The sequence below is a fragment of the Colius striatus genome, chromosome 10 (genome assembly GCF_028858725.1).
Source record: "Colius striatus isolate bColStr4 chromosome 10, bColStr4.1.hap1, whole genome shotgun sequence".
Lineage (NCBI taxonomy): Eukaryota > Metazoa > Chordata > Aves > Coliiformes > Coliidae > Colius > Colius striatus.
Window position 1 is genome coordinate 4,884,310 of NC_084768.1, and position 16,766 is coordinate 4,901,075.

A 16,766-nucleotide genomic window follows, 5' to 3' on the forward strand; every position below is an offset into this window, starting at 1 on the left:
ACAACAAGCTTTTCAACAAATTAAACAGGAAATAGCTCGTGCAGTCGCCCTTGGGCCCATCCGTACAGGACCAGATGTGCAGAATATCCTCTACACTGCCGCTGGAGAGCATGGTCTCACCTGGAGCCTCTGGCAGAAAACATCTGGAGAAACCCGAGGTCGACCATTAGGGTTTTGGAGCCGAGGATATCGAGGATCGGAAGCCCACTACACCCCAACTGAAAAAGAAATACTAGCAGCATATGAGGGACTTCGAGCTGCTTCAGAAGTCATTGGCACAGAAGCTCATCTCCTCTTGGCACCACGTCTGCCTGTGTTACACTGGATGTTCAAAGGGAAAACCCCTTCTATACATCATGCAACCAGCGCTACATGGAGTAAGTGGATGGCGTTGATTACACAACGATCTCGGCTGGGGAAATCTAATCGCCCAGGAATCCTGGAAGAAATCATGGACTGGCCAGAAGGCAGAGATTTTGGAGCATTGCCTGAGGAAGTAGCTCGCGCCCAAGAGGCACCACCATATAATGAACTGTCAGAAGATGAGAGGCATTATGCTTTGTTTACTGATGGATCCTGCCGCGTGGTAGGAAATCATCGTAAGTGGAAAGCTGCTGTGTGGAGTCCCACACGACGAGTTGTTGAGGCCACTGAAGGAGAAGGTGAGTCAAGTCAGTTTGCTGAAGTGAAGGCTATCCAACTAGCTCTAAAGATTGCAGAACGAGAGAAGTGGCCAGTACTCTATCTTTACACTGACTCCTGGATGGTGGCTAATGCTCTATGGGGATGGCTACAGCAATGGAAGAAGACCAACTGGCAGCGCAAGGGTAAACCCATCTGGGCTGCTGCATTATGGCAAGACATTGCTGCTCGGGTGGAAAATATGACTCTGAAGGTACGTCATGTAGATGCTCATGTGCCAAAAAGCCGTGCCAATGAAGAACAATGGAACAACCAACAGGTAGATAAAGCTGCTAAAATTGAACTAGCTCAGGTAGATCTAGACTGGGAGCGTAAAGGTGAGCTATTTATAGCTCGATGGGCCCATGAAACATCAGGACATCTGGGAAGAGATGCAACATATAGATGGGCTCGTGATCGAGGGGTGGACTTGACCATGGAAGCCATCACACAGGTCACCCATGAATGTGAAACATGTGCCGCAATCAAGCGAGCCACACGAATCAAGTCTCCCTGGAACAGAGGCCGATGGCTGGGTTTTCAGTATGGTGAGGCCTGGCAAATTGACTATGTTGGACCACTACCACGAACACATCAAGGCAAGCGGTATATACTCACCATGGTGGAAGCAACTACTGGTTGGTTGGAAACATACTCTGTCAACCACGCCACTGCCCGAAATACTGTCTTGGGTCTTGAAAGGCAAGTTTTGTGGCGACACGGCACTCCAGAAAGAATTGAATCAGATAATGGAACTCATTTTCGAAATAATCTCATAAACTCCTGGGCAAAGAAACATGGCATTGAGTGGATATACCACATCCCCTATCACCCACAAGCCTCTGGAAAGATTGAGAGATATAATGGGTTACTAAAGACCATGTTGAGAGCACTGGGCAATGGGGCATGGAAGCAGTGGGATAAAAATTTAGCAGAAGCCACTTGGCTGGTCAATAGCAGAGGTTCAACTAACCGTCCTGGTCCTGCCCAAACAAAACCACTACATACTGTGGGAGGAGATAAGGTCCCCGTAGTGCACCCAGGGAAATGGCTGGGGAAGGCAGTATGGGTTGCACCTCCCATGGGAAAAGGCAAACCCATTCGTGGGATTGTCTTTGCTCAAGGGCCTGGCTGTACTTGGTGGGTGATGAGAAAGGATGGGGAAACTCGATGTGTACCTCAAGGAGACTTAACCTTGGGGGAAAAATAACCTGTTATGTGAGTTATCTGTTGTAGATGAACTTTGCAAGAAAAACCGAACAAGTGGACAAACCAAGCCGGTGCTGGTGCCCAACACTGAACATACTGTTTCCCCTGGCCTGGATATTCATCTTGATGGATGAGACAGAAGTTATGACCTGCTCCAGTGAACATCTACAGAGGATGAAAGATATAAGAATGTTGTTTGTTTGTTTGATGCAAGATGCAAGAGGGAATACAAGAATGATGTTTGTCTGTTGAAGAGTGGGGGTACTGGTTAATGAGAGTATATAAGAATGTATATGGATTGTTAAGATGGTTTGTCTGAGCATGACATAAATGGTATGGAATAAGGGGTGGAGACTGTAGTGGGTCTGGGACGGTAGTGATTTTCCACAGCAGCTCCTGCAGTGCTGTGCTTACTGTTGATATCAATATTATGACTACCGCTTGCACAACATCGGGGCTGTCCCTCCAGCATTCCTTCCCCCACCTTCACCAATAGCTGTGGGTGGGCATGATCTTGGGAGGGACTATGGCCAGGACAGCTGACCCAGGCTGACCAAGGAGATATTCCATACCATATGACGTCAGCTCAGGAATATAAACTGGGGGAAAGGAGCAGGAAGGGGAGGCGAGATGCATTTCTGGCCTTCCCAAAGCAACCGCTACGCGTACTGAAGCCCTGCTTCTCGGGAGGTGGCCGGACATCGCTGCTGATGGGAAGTAGAGAGTAACAGCTTATCTGCTTCTGCTTTGCTTCCCGCGCGCGCGGCTTTGCTGCTTATTTATTAAACTGCTTTTATCTCAACCCACGAGATTCCCATTTTTTTTTCTCCCCTTCCCTGGCTTGCTTCTCGGGAGGTGGGGGGTAAAGCGGTGTGGTGGGCACCTGGCATCCAGCCAGGCTCAAACTACCACATTATCTAACATAAAGCACTTTGCCTTCCAATGGCTGAAGTAACTGTGCACCCCTAAGTCAAAGGATATGCTGAGCTTTTCAGACAGGAAGCTTTCCCATCCACATCTGCCCTGGGGTACTAGCCCCAAATTTTTCCTCAGGCCCAAAGGAATACCGTGCTTAGGTTGGAATAAGGAACTGTGCTCTACCTGGATAGGCATAAAGGTCACCAGGACACAGGCTTCAAGACCAACAGGTCTCCCTTGCAGTAAGCTATATGAAGAGAAAAGATGATGCAAGGATCTCTTTTGCCAACAGCAAAGAGGCTCACAACATATACAATCCTGAGCCACAGAGGAAGGCAGCAGTGGGTAGCATGCATAGGCTTTGTGCCTTTTTCATTCTATTATGAAAATATTGTCCCTCTGTTTACTAAAACATACTGCCTTATTCTGAAAAGGCTGCCTTCTATTTCTATTGCTACAACACGTTTCCCAAGTGAGTTTTATCTCAACGAAGGCTCATCTGCAATAAGAAAATGTGTTCTTTAGGATTTAGAAGAGCTGTGTAAAAGTATAAAAGTATTTACACTTGTGTTAATTGTGTAAAGCTATTTAGAGAAGCTGTATACAAAGTAATAAAAGCCAATAACTTGTTCTTTAAGAATCAGAAGCCTTAGGATCCCTCTTAAAAAAGGTAGGAATATAGAGCCTTGGTTTGAGGAGATATTGGATATTGGCCAGAACAGTTATCATTGCTAATTTATATCTTCCAGACATATAAATCAACTCATATCCATTTGAGGAGGAGGATTAAAAAGAAAAATCAGCATTTTTTGCTTTCATCTCTCCAGTAAATACATGTGTCAGTGTGTGTATATGTCTTTCCTGTGCAGTCTGCTGCATTTTTTCATATAGTCCATGGTATAAATGCAAAAATGTACTGAAACGCAACAATCCAGAGACTGACTTAGTTCCATAGTATTAGACAGCTCTTTGGCAGCTACACTGCTAGACTCAAGTGCTTGGCAATGCTTCCTGTGCAACCAGTGTTTATTCTTTCCATTCCTTGCAAATAAAGTTATTTTGTAAGAGATAAATATGCACAAAGGCTTGGAAAATCCCATTGGTAAACACGATGGAGATAGCATGAATGGAAGTGTGCCTGAGAAATCACGTGAGCCTGTGATAATCCACAATGCATGGACTGAAAAGATGGCAAATCCTAATTGCATAGGCATGTGAAGAATTGTCATATTCATAGATCCTGTATATTACTATTTGCATTTAAACATTATGAGCTAGAATCTTTTGTACTTATTGGAGGAAAATGAATTCATTGGGTATGACTGAATAACAAGTATTTCTAATTTAACTAAGAGAGTCTTTTGTGAAGCAATTACCTCTGATTTTTGGAATTCATAATTAAATGACATCCAACTTATATCTATCAAGTAACTTCTTACCTCAGGTCCCGGAGGACCCAATGGCCCCTGGGATCCAGGATCTCCAATTTTCCCCTTAAAAGAATCCAAACAAATTTTTGATGATAATTATTTTTATTTAACAACAGGTTTAAATGAAGATTTTAGAAACATGTATAAAAAAAACCCCAATAGAAGTGTTGAAATGATTTTTCCACTAAATAGGATTTTTTTTTAACTGCCTCTCTTTAGTTTCCATTAAGACAGTTTTTATTTGTATGTCTGTGAAGTCATGACAAAAAAGGCAAATTAGCTTTAGACAAATGAAATTGAGAGTTCTGGAATGATCCAAACAGTCATAGAAAACCCCCTTGATTTATGTTCTCATAATAAAAACTCCATATTATTTAAAAGTTCAAAAAGTAACTGTTATGGACATGAGTTTACGTGCTTATAGTATAAGTTTCTCACAGTGGTCAAAGAAATGTCAGTTTTGTGATTAATAACAGTAAAATTAGGTCCTATCCACACTTGACTCCTTTATGTATAAATACTGATACATTTAAAAATTGACTAAAATATTTATCTGAATTATATCTGCTCTTCCACATTTTGAAAAGTCGGCTGCTGCTGCTATAACTAGATATTCCTTGAGTAAAATTAAAGTCTGACCTGGAAAATATCTTTAAAAAATGTTTGACATCAATGCAGAAGTTACATTTTTTTAACTTCCACAAAGTTAAAAATTATATTATTTGCAGGACATAAGAAATTAGTCACCTTCAGTTTGTGCATAAAATTCACAATTGTTAAGGAATGGGCTAATTTACACACTAATCTTAAATGAAATTGCTTATATCTTTAAAGGCAAAAAAGCTGAACTTTACTATCTAAGCGTAAGCAAACTTGTGAGAGTTTCTTGAGGGATTTTACATCACAAATGCTCTGGAAAAAAGAAAGTATTTTTTATTCAATTCAAAGGCCTATGAGATCTGAGTACGTTTTTCATGTAGTAGTTTGATTGCACATAAGAGAATTGAGACAGGGCAGATTAATTCTTTAACAGTGTTAAGTATTGTCAGCTTTTAATTACACACTGAAGAGCAGTAGGTCGTGATAAAAACAGACAAGACAAAAAGCCAGGTAACCCTGTGTGATGTCTTCTCTAGCTCAATATTTGCAAATGCAGCAGAAGTGGCAGCACTGCACAGATGCCTTTAAAGTTACTAAAAATCAGTAAATACTGGAACTAATGACTACTCCCATCCCCGTGAGAAATTACTGGCCATTATTAATGAGATTTCCCCCATTCTCTTCATATCCAGTCAGCAGAAATGGTCATTTTGTTCGCTCCCAAAGCCCTCAGTGGATTTGTTTCAAACATTACCAACATATCTGTCCCCCCACAAAGTGACTGTCACAGAATAGCTACTATCCTAAGCACTTCTGTAGTAAAATCCAACACGTATACCGATGCCTGGTATGATATCTCACATGTTAGGATCTGATTCATTAACCAACCAGTCACTTAAGAGAAAAGCAGCTTAGACCTTATTCTTTGTTCATTTTGAATTAGGTAGCTTCTACAGGATTACATGCAGTGTGAAAATAAGATATAAAGTAGTATCAAATTATCATAGAGTGATCTACTGAGAGCAAAACAAAATGATGTGTGCACTTACTGGGAGCCCAGCCTTTCCTCTGACCCCTGGGGGTCCTGGTAAACCAAGAGCACCCTGAAAAAAGAAAGCTATTAAACACACATAAAAACATATTGTTATGTTGGAAGCAATAGATTGATGTACTTTGCCACCTGAAACAGGCTTCAAAATATTTCTGTGGGACGAGAAATGTCTTCTAACATCCAGCATTCACCAAGAGTTCTCACAGAATATGTTACTTCAGTGAATTCTGATGGATGAGCCAAATAAGATGTTTCATAATATGAAGCAGTGTGTCAGACCATGTGCTGCTGCTATGAAGCACGTTTGGTCCAGGTGAATTGCAGATGAATCTCAGGGTTGAAGGGAAAAATATATTTTACAGCAGTTTCTTAGCAGCTTTCAGATCGTACCATAATTCTCTTGTTTGATGCATCTCTGAATACACAGCAGCCATAATTATGTACATGTCTTTGTTCACTGCTTTGTTGTAATTAGCACAGCATTTCCTAAAAAAAGGCAATTTACCTTGTCTCCTGGGTATCCCTGGTCTCCTGGCTCCCCTGCAAGGCCATGTTCACCCTAAATAACATATTGTTTTATACAGACATACGTATGTGGCTTCAAACGGAGTAGTTATCAGAATTAGAGAATGAGAAAGATTAATTCGACATTTACTGTTTCAAATGAACACAGATCTTCAAATGATAATACAAGGTGTTGCACTGAAGCACACTCTCGACAGGAAACCCTATAGATGCAGCACCCGGCATTGTTATGCTCAGCAGTAAGTGCTGTGTCCAGCAAGAAATGTGTCTAAAAGTACCAGATCATAACACTGAAGTAAGTGGAAAAAGAAAAAAAGGTCGAAATAGACAAGAAATAAAAGGAAAAAAGGGAAGTTTTGTCAAGTACATAATTTTGCTCAAGTTTCAATGAAAAGAGTCTGAAAGAACAGTATATCTCCAAGATAACTGAAATATTTAAATCACCTTATCACCTTTCATTCCAGGCTGTCCCATACTCCCTGGGAGACCCTATTAAAATGAAGAAAACAAAAATGTAATGTTTATCATTTGGAAAGTAGCACAGGCACTGGGCTGTGGGATTGTTTAGCACCATACCATAGGCCCTGGAATTCCTGATGGTCCACTTGGTCCTGCCGGCCCAATGCCTCCCTATGAGACAGCAAGAAAGGTGACTGCATTAAACATTTGGTGAAATGGAGTAACTTACAGTCTAGTGACAGAATGTGTCATTTTCTGCATCACAGAGCGAAATCAAAATTCTTTTCAAGCTAGTTTCTTGAAGGATAAAGTATCCATATTATAAGCCCTCCACATTTACAGTTCCCAATCACATCAGCAGACCCAGTAGAAACCAAACTTTCCTCTTTTCCTGTAACGTGTATTCAAGAGAAGGGAGCAGTGCATTAGGCAATGCAGAGTAAGGAAGCTTTCTTTTGTACTGCAGTGGCTGTACATTCAGTGGCTATTCCCTCTGTCCCTCGGGTTACATGCCACTAGTACTCTGCAAGCATCAAATCTGGCTTAAAGGAATTATTCTACCATGAGCAGTGCCACAAAACGTGGCACTACATGTCTCCCCAAATGCCAAGTGTGAAAACTGAACATGAGTTCTGATGGGCACACTGGCCTCATGTTCTTATGTAACTTCAAAGCCCACACTACATCTCTCCTGCTGAGGTTTTAAAAAGAAAAGTCAACTGCAAACAATCAACAATCTTAAAATATCAACACAGCAATAGCAATAACATGAAAGATGGTGAGCTACACATCAGAAATTGTATAGCAATGGATAAACTATATTACAGAGGGAAAAGACTATCTACTTTCTGACTATTCTACCTCTGGGGATAAACAGAAAAAGCAGCAATAAGTGCAAATACATAAATCTTTTGCCACTTGCTGAGAGTGACATGGAAAAGATGAGATGAACACCTACTGATTTCCAGTTCAGCACAGGTTTATTATTCTCTGGAGACTCTTCCAGCAATGTTAGTGAAAACATTCTTCTGCAGCCATCATCAGACTCGTGGCTCACTGAAGAAGACCTGATGACTTGGCATCTCAATGGTGCTTGGTAAAGCTCCTAGAAAAATTGCCACTCTATATTGTTTTAGCTTTCCATGACTGCTCAAATGACATATTCTGTCATGTTAGCTGATGCCAAGATAAATCATTTACATTGCTGTCTCTTATTTGTGCTGCGTATTCTGGTTTAGCAAGCCACTTCTGTGATAATGATGGTGTGCATGCAAATGAATACTTGGGGTAACAATAGCATTGACTGAAAAATCACAGAAGGATGCTGAGCTTGGAAATTTAGCTTATGAAAGCAATGGCAAGAAGCTCCGAAACGGCTTTAAAAAAAAATCAGGTTGACAGAACTCTCGTCAGTCCCCAGAGATATTGGCTGAACAGCAATGAACTGGAGCTACACACAAAGAAAAATGATGTCACTGATAAGAAAAGGATTGAATTATGAAGAATGTCAGTTTTTTTGTCTACCAATTACAAAAGCTTTGCTATATGTTGGAAAATAATTATACTTTTCATAAGAACTTACTGATAGATAGAAACCAAATATTCAGCTACCTTTCTCACCATTTCTATGTGACAAGTGAATCTAAACCCAAATTGGTTTACCTATCAAAAAGATAAGATACCAGAAAAGGAAAACTAATGCTTCCTGGTATTAATTGATTTGACACTTTTTAAGGAAAACAAAAAGGTAAAAAGAAAAGCTAGCTCTGATAACTGTAGTCAATTTTTCTGAGGTTTCTTCTTAAAACTTATGGCATTGCAAGTCTTCAGAGACTGACTGCTCAGCCAGTCAAAACTCTGAATTTGGCAACAGCTTTGAATATTGACCAAAAAAAAACCAGAAAGAAGGAATTCTTGGACTCAGTTTACTGCTGCTGTTGCTTACTTTGCCATTGTTGTCATGAACAAGCACAACAATATAATTATTTCTTGATACTACATACAGCTAGTCTGGACAAGCTACTTGAATCATTGTTCTTGGCTTCTGTTAGATTAATATATTTACTCTTGTGTTCAATATATTGCATCTTGCAATAGAATAAACATTGAGATCTCTAGTTCTTTACTCAGTTTTGAAGGACCACTAGCATCTACCTGAATAAGGGCCACATGAAAACAGGACAGGGTGCACAAACCTGACTTGGAGGCCAGGTGTGGTCAAGGAACAGGGCTGTATCACACAAGCTGTACTTGGGGATTCTGCAGTCACCTGAAATCCCCCTGAGACCTTGGTGATACTTTGCTACATTTAACGAGTGCAATGATCCTTTGTAAAGAAACTCTGGAACAAAGCACAGCTCTTCCTTATTATCCTACAGATCGGGAAAAAGTAACTAATATGACACAATGCAGAGACTCAGAGGAGTGCATAATAGTAGATTTTACTGATACACACTGTGTTAGCATCCACAAAACTCATGCCACTAGATAGTGAAGTCCTCTTGATGCATGTTCTGACCATATTTCCAAACCCCAGCTAGATCTGTTGATGCTTTGCAAGCCTCCAAAGGGTGTTCACAATCTGGAGGAAAAGTTACAGGGCCATTTTCCTCAACTGCAAAACCTTACTAAGGTCTTAGCAACCATGGAGAGTTAACTGGTCCTGAGTGGCAACGATACTATGTCTTGATAAATGAAAGAAGATACCTTTAAAGTTACCCTAATATATAAGAACTATTAAGCTGTGGAAATGATGTACAATGATCCTACACTTATGGAGTCATATTTCTACATCATAAGCACTCATCCATACATTTTTTGTTCACACATTTGTTATCCTAACCACTAAACTTTATTAAGACCACAAGCTTATTTGCAAAATTACTTTCGCCTCCAAGTATCATTGTTTTTCTGCACATAAACACACACCTCAGCTACAAACTCCTAATTCCCTGCAGTCAAATGGAGCTGCAGCAGATGATGTAACATTTCCAACAGTTCTGTGGGACAAATTCTAATTCTACCAAAAGATGTGACTATCAGCACACTCCATGTAAAAGTCCTGTTCCAAATTGTCACATTGTGACACTACGCACTGGAGTAATTAGCTTAGTAATCATACATAATGAGGCTTTACTTTCTTGTCTTTGAATACAAACCGTGTAGAGTGCATGGGAGCATAATGCTCTTTCACACAGCTGGAACTGTGCAAGAGAGTCCCACATATAAACAAGAGATGGCAGGCCACTCAAATAGAATTCAGAGGCAAAACAATTACTGATTTCGTGCTGGTCAAAATCTAAATATGCTATTTTTTTTAAGAAATAGATCTCATTATGGTTGTATTTCAGCTATGTATAAGTGACAAAGGCTTTGGAGTAGTGATTGAAAAGTTCTGTATTGCACAGAAAAGTATTGACAATCTCTCTAAGTGACTGAAATTCAGCAACATGGCAAATCGAGCTTTAACTGTCCAAAAAGTTATGCTCATGGATTTTAGGAAGGGCTAAACTATGAAGTTTTAATCAGAATAATCAATTTTAGCATTTTTTTTAGAAGTAATATGTAGTAATCTTTTTTTTAAAACACTGATACAGCTGCACAATTTCAGTCACAGAATCCCAGAATGGTAGGGGTTGGAAGGGACCTCTACAGATCATCTAGTCCAATCCCTCTGCTAAGGTAGATCCACCTAGATCAGGTCACACAGGAATGTGTCCAGGTGGGTTTTGAAGACCTCCAGAGAAGGAGACTCCACATCCTCCCTGGGCAGCCTGGGCCAGGACTCCATCACCCTCACAGTAAAATAGTTTTACCTTAAATATAAGTGGAACTTTTGTGTTCCAGCTTTTATCCATTACCCCTACTCCTGTCACTTGAAACAAGAGAAAAAAGCGTTGCTGCATCATCTTGACATACACCTTTTAAATACTTGTAAGTGTTGATGAGGTCCCCCCTCATTCTAGTCTAAACAGCCCCCATTCAAACAATCTTTCTTCATAAGGAAGATGCTCCAGTCCCCTGATCATCTTGGTAGCCCTGCACTGGTCTCTCTCCAGCAGTTCCCTGTCCCTCTTGAGCTGAGGAGCCCAGAACTGGACACAGTACTGCAGATGAGGTCTCACCAGGGCAGAGGAGAGGGGGAGCAGAACCACCCTCAACCTGCTGCCCACACTGTTCTTGGTGCATTCCAGAATGCCATTGGTCTTCTTGGCCACAAGGGCACATTGCTGGCTCATGATGAGTAGTTTTTCCTTAAGTTTAAGTGGAACTTCTTGTGTTTCAGCTTTTATTCATTACCCCTTGTCCTGTCACTGTATACAACAAAAAAAAGTGATGTCCCAACCTCCTGACACCCACCATTTAGATACTTGTAAATATTAATGAGTAAAGTCCTTGAGATAAAATTCCAAAGACAGTCATGTAAGAAAGAGTAAGCTATAATTCAAAGCAAATTCTTAAGAGTGGAACCTCTAGTCTCCTGAGTGTTTCAACTGGATCAAACGTGTCAACTGACAAGAAAACATCTAGTTATGTTTGCATAACAAAAGCTGGAAGTCACAGAGGTTCCTTGACCAGGCATGTGTGTCTTCACTCTAGCAATACCATAACAATCCCAATCAGGCAGCAAAAACAACTTACAGAGACTTTTTTTGTCATAAACATTTAATTAAAAATACAGTAATAATGGATCTCAACAGACATACTTGAAAGGAGAAGTTAAATGACCATCAGTAAACTCACAAACTTATTCATTAAGAATGCTTCAGATCTCCAGATATAAAAAAAATCCCTAATCACTGGAGACAAGCATGGGTTCCCTAATTCAAATGTAAACATACTGTTTTCTCCCACATAAGGTCAGCCTTGACTGAGCCAATATCAAGAATCAAATCCAGATCTTCTATCAGTAAACACATGAATTACTTAAGTAAGGGAGTAAGACTACACAGTATGAAACTATCAGTCTTTCTCACCTCCTGTACGACTCATTCATGTGACAGAGATTCTCTAGTGCAACTGTATTTATAGAAATACAGCTTGCAACTCTGTAATGAGCATTAAAACCTTATAATAAAACCTCTTTTTTTCCCCTATTATATACAAGATAAAATAATTTCTCTTTAGGAATTAATTCTGCTTAGTAGTTGGTAGACACACAGGAACAAATGAGAGCTGTGAATGTTAAAAATGTTTGAAAGTACTGCACTTTTTCAAAAAGTAACACTGGTTTTAGGGTTATAAACTACTGAACTCAGTTACTTGAAATAGAAAACCCAGACTTATGAGATCAGAAATAAGCATACAGATTCAAACCAAGTATAGAGGTACTCCATGTACCAGCAATATGACAGCAGTTTTGCAGTTTGATTTCAATTAAAATTATGACAAAAAATAACAAAACCAAGTTTTGTTTATATCTCTGGATTACAGAATCACAGAATGGTAGGGGTTGGAAAGGGATCTCCAGATATCTTCTAGTCCAACCTCCTGCTAAAACAGGTCCAGCTAGATCAGTTCACACAGGAACATGTCCAGGTGGGTTTTGAAGCCTTCAGGGAAGGAGGTTCCATATGCTCCCTGGGCAGCCTTTGCCAGGGCTCCATCACCCTTACAATAAAACAGTTTTTCCTTACATTTAAGTGCTCTCATATTTGTTTTTGTTATTTCTCAATTTTATTATAAGCACAGAATACAAATACTTTAATGAAGCCACATCAAAGTAAGTAATAAATGTGTACTCACTCTTAGCCCAGGGAATCCAGGAGGACCAACACCACCAACAATTCCCTTCAAAGAAAACACACTTTAGATAATCTGAATTTTACCATTTAAAAAAACCACAGTGATAAAGAAAAATTATCTGCAAAATAAGTCAGTTGGGATTCTTATAGAGAGCTCCTGAATCATGGCAGCTTATACCTGTATAAGTGAACACACTATAATCCCTGATTGTGGAATTACATCAAGATGTTTGCATTATTAAATGATTCCTGGATTATCAAGGAATAAGATCTGTTACCATATTTAAAGTGGGAAGACGAAAAAAATGGGGTGGGAAAAAGCCACTATGAGAATTTACTAAGATTCATACAATCATAGAATGGTAGGGGTTGGAAGGGACCTTTAGAGATCATCTATTCCAACCCCCCTGCAGACTCAGGTCAAGGCTACACTCTCTTTATGAATAATTATTTCTTGATATAAACTACACTAATTGTACTTTATGTAGGTGTAACAAATTTAACAGTACTCTACTACTTTCTCTGTTGCACTCAAGTTTAAGTCAGTAGAGGCTAAGACATCACAGAAAACAGTTGTTAAGTCTCTTTTCCCTGTGAGTATTACAACACTGCCCAAATTCAAAGTCAGTATGCTCCATGCAGATTGTCCCAACACCTTAGTCCTGCTATCCTATGGATGTCATACAGAGGGTTCACCACAGCTCATCAGTACACACATGGAATGGGAATTCTTATGCAATCAAATCTGAGCCCATTTTGAAGCTGTCCAACAGGACATGGCTGCCAGGCATAGCACAGAGAACACCTTCATGCTCTCCTCCCTCCTCTGGTGCCTACACTTGTTCTCCAAACTTCTCCAAACTAATCACAGGGGAAGTTGGATGCCGTAGAAACATCCTCCAAGGCAGACTGATATCCTCAGAGAACTGAGAGGGTGTTGTGGAAATGAAGGATGGCATTACTATTAAGCAGAAGAAATTAGGCATAGAGACAAATGTCATTAGTGTCAAGTCAGCACATGGGAGGAAATGTCTTCCCTTCAAGTTCTTGCCACCACAGGCTTCCCAGGCAGCCCCTGCTCTCCACTGCCAGCTCACAAACAGGCTCTGTAAATATCCCATTAACATTGCAGCCCCCTGCAGCTGCAGCTCTGGCCCCATGCCTGAACAAGCCCTGAAGGGTGAGTTTTGGGGGAGGAGGAGAGAGAGGTTGCTGCATGTCTGAGAAGGCAATAAGATCAGCAGCTGTCTTGGCAGATTAGAAGGAACTTGTTTGCAAATGCTTATGTTAAAACAGGCTTCTTTGTGAAGTGCAAGTCTGTAATTTCAGATCCAGGCTTTCTGAGCTTGTTTCTATTAAAGTACTGTTTTCTGCAGATCGTGTGGAAAGACAATATCTGCTTTATCTGGAACAGAGAGAGACTTAGGAGTACCAGAAAGAGAAGGAAGAACTAACCTTTTTTGTATAATTTGCAAAGCAGCTGGTGACACTCACAACCCCTCAGAGGGATTTCAAGATGAAAAGCACCATGCTGACATCACCTGACATTCCCACAAGGGGACCTTTGCCTCAGGACCAGAAACACAAAAGAATTTTTCTCCTGTGTTCCAAGATGTTGACATCAAACATAACCCACCAGCAAAATTAACATCAGTTTTTCCAAAAATAAATTTCTAAGACAGGTGTCAGGAAAGGGCAGGCCTTCAAAAAGGAGATCATCCCTGCCCAGTTGCTATCTCTGGTCTCCATATTAGAACAACCTTTAGGCACAAACTGATTTCAGTTTGCAAAGGAGCATCCAACAATAAAAGTAGATCCGAATCAGCTGCTCTTCTGTCCAGCACTTATTGCTGTTCCCTTGTCTGGCCCAAAGTCCTTTCACCAGTTTCACATATCAAAGGAAACCTGAGTTTGAAGTCTGCAGCCAGTTTCCCGACAAGATAGCACAGCTCCTTTGAGGGCACTGAGTGAAGTGACTGTGATTGTGACACAGTTTGGATACCATATCATGAGAGCATTTTAGCCTGGACACACTGCCAAGGTGCTATCATACTGATTAAAACACACTAAATGACACACTAGCATCACTGTATTCAGCAACAGTTCAAAGGATGAAATCAGCTATCAAATGCTTAAGTATCCAACAGCCAGGTTTTTGGTATGCATGAAGAATCCCATTTAGTTACGGTGGTCTTAGAATAATGGTTTAACCAAACAACACAAAGTCATAGCCAATGAAAGACTTTTTGAAGACAAAACATGAATCAGTAATGCAATGAGGACAGCAAGACATCTGATTCTCAGGGTAGTCAGCAAATGCAGCAGTGGAAACTGTGTTGTCTCGGCAGCTTTCTGGTTCTTTTCTCTCTTTTTTTATACCACCACTTATTATAGTACTATCCTAGCAATTTCTGTGGAAAACTAACAGTCAAAAATTTTCCTGTGGACTTCAAGACATAGTTTTTAAGATAAAACTCTCCTTTCCGTTTGGGAGGGTATTTGAGTGCTAGAAATTTTTACCATTCCATACTTACAGGATTCCCATCTGGACCAGGGGGACCTCTATTTCCAAAGTCACCTGGAAAACCCTAAAGCCAAAGAGAGAATGCTTGTTTTTTATTATCCAAGACATGAAAGATAGTTGAAACACTGAATTCCTATAGGTATTAAAAATGAATCCACTTGTTGATGTCTTTATGGAGAGAGAGGGTGGAATGAGAGAGCAGAAAGTTTCAGCTGCACAGTTCACATGAATAGAACAGAACAGAGGTGTATGTTTGTCACCTAAAATCAGAACCAAAACAGATTTAACTATACACAATGTAAACATAGGACAAAATCAGATGACTGAAAGCATTAAGAGCAATATTAAACAAGTATTACTTGGATTGTTTGCTCAATCTCTTATTTAGTATTTTAACTTCAAATATTTTCCTGTTACCTACAACAATCACTAAAAAATCTGTCTTTTATTCCTTACCATTCCCCAAATATTATGGTTGCAGACTGAGTGTAACACATGTTCATTAGAAAAATTGTTAATCTTTCTGGCACAATACTGTCTTTATCTATATGAACACTTGGCCTTAGTTTGCATATAGAGACCGAAACAATAACTCAAGATGCGGAAAAGCCTCATTCATTTTATCAATTTTTACTTCAAACACTAGATTATCAGGACAGGAAAGAAATGTGACTGGCCAAGTCTAAGTGTCAAAACTGGAAACAGAATTTCCATTTCTTGCTTGAGAAGCAAGATGAAGTGGAAATCCACCATTTAATTGGCTCTAACCTTTCTTGTTTCCTATCAGGGATTTCCAGATTGTTTTACTTCTTCCTAATGCTGCCTACAGCAGAAGCACGAGTTGCTGAGGAAAAGGGATTTGGTTACTTGAGTTGTTTGGAGTTTTACTAAAACTAATTTTTATCAGTATACTATTGTCAAGGGGATCTCACTGTTTCTCTGGAAGAGCCACATGAAGCTAATAGCAAACCCACACTATTAGTTCAAAGCAGCACCACGTGATATTTTCATGATTCCTATCATTGTATAAAATTAGGAAAAAGGATGGAGCACAGATCTACAGAGAAGTCAGCATCCTTTTTAATTACATTGTAATGTCCAAAGAAGAGTTTATCACAAAATCTACAAAGTACCAAGCTGGAAAGGAATCCTACCTGGAAAAAAATACAAAGTTGAAGCACTCACAGCAAAGAGACTTTTTCTGAAACTGAAAAATCTCAGACAGGACTAGAATACTGAGATAACTGAGAGATTCATTCACCTCAAGAAATTAGCTTCAAAGCACCAGAACATTACTAGTCCAGCTCTGTGAGGAAAAGGAGCAAATTCCATCCTTACAGCAGTTTTTAAATTAAAGACTCTTCTCTGTCTTTTCAATGTTTCAAAGTCATTTTACTCCTCCCCTGTTTATCAGGAACAGTACTTTAAGGCATTAACCTTTCACCTCTGTAAGAGTGTGTTCAAACCTGCTACAGGTCAAAGCTACAATTAATTTGGCCTTTTTAATCTACTTTGTTTGGAGGACATCCACATAGCTGTCCAGCTCAGGACTAAGTATGTCTTTCCTTAAGGAAATTAAATGGGAGATATGTATCATCAAACAATATTACATGAACAGCAGTCAG

At 39.9% G+C, this 16,766-nt stretch overlaps 1 protein-coding gene across 1 annotated transcript in view; it reads right to left on the minus strand.

Moving 5' to 3' along the window:
* COL24A1 (collagen type XXIV alpha 1 chain) overlaps positions 1-16,766 on the minus strand; it is a 150,840-nt gene that overhangs the window by 91,342 nt on the left and 42,732 nt on the right. The window contains exons 13-19 of the mRNA XM_062003927.1: positions 15,152-15,205; positions 12,619-12,663; positions 6,991-7,044; positions 6,859-6,903; positions 6,395-6,448; positions 5,888-5,941; positions 4,248-4,301 (exon numbers count right to left, since the gene is read on the minus strand). Coding sequence (XP_061859911.1) covers positions 4,248-4,301; positions 5,888-5,941; positions 6,395-6,448; positions 6,859-6,903; positions 6,991-7,044; positions 12,619-12,663; positions 15,152-15,205 — 360 coding nt within the window. The remainder of the gene's footprint in view (positions 1-4,247; positions 4,302-5,887; positions 5,942-6,394; positions 6,449-6,858; positions 6,904-6,990; positions 7,045-12,618; positions 12,664-15,151; positions 15,206-16,766) is intronic.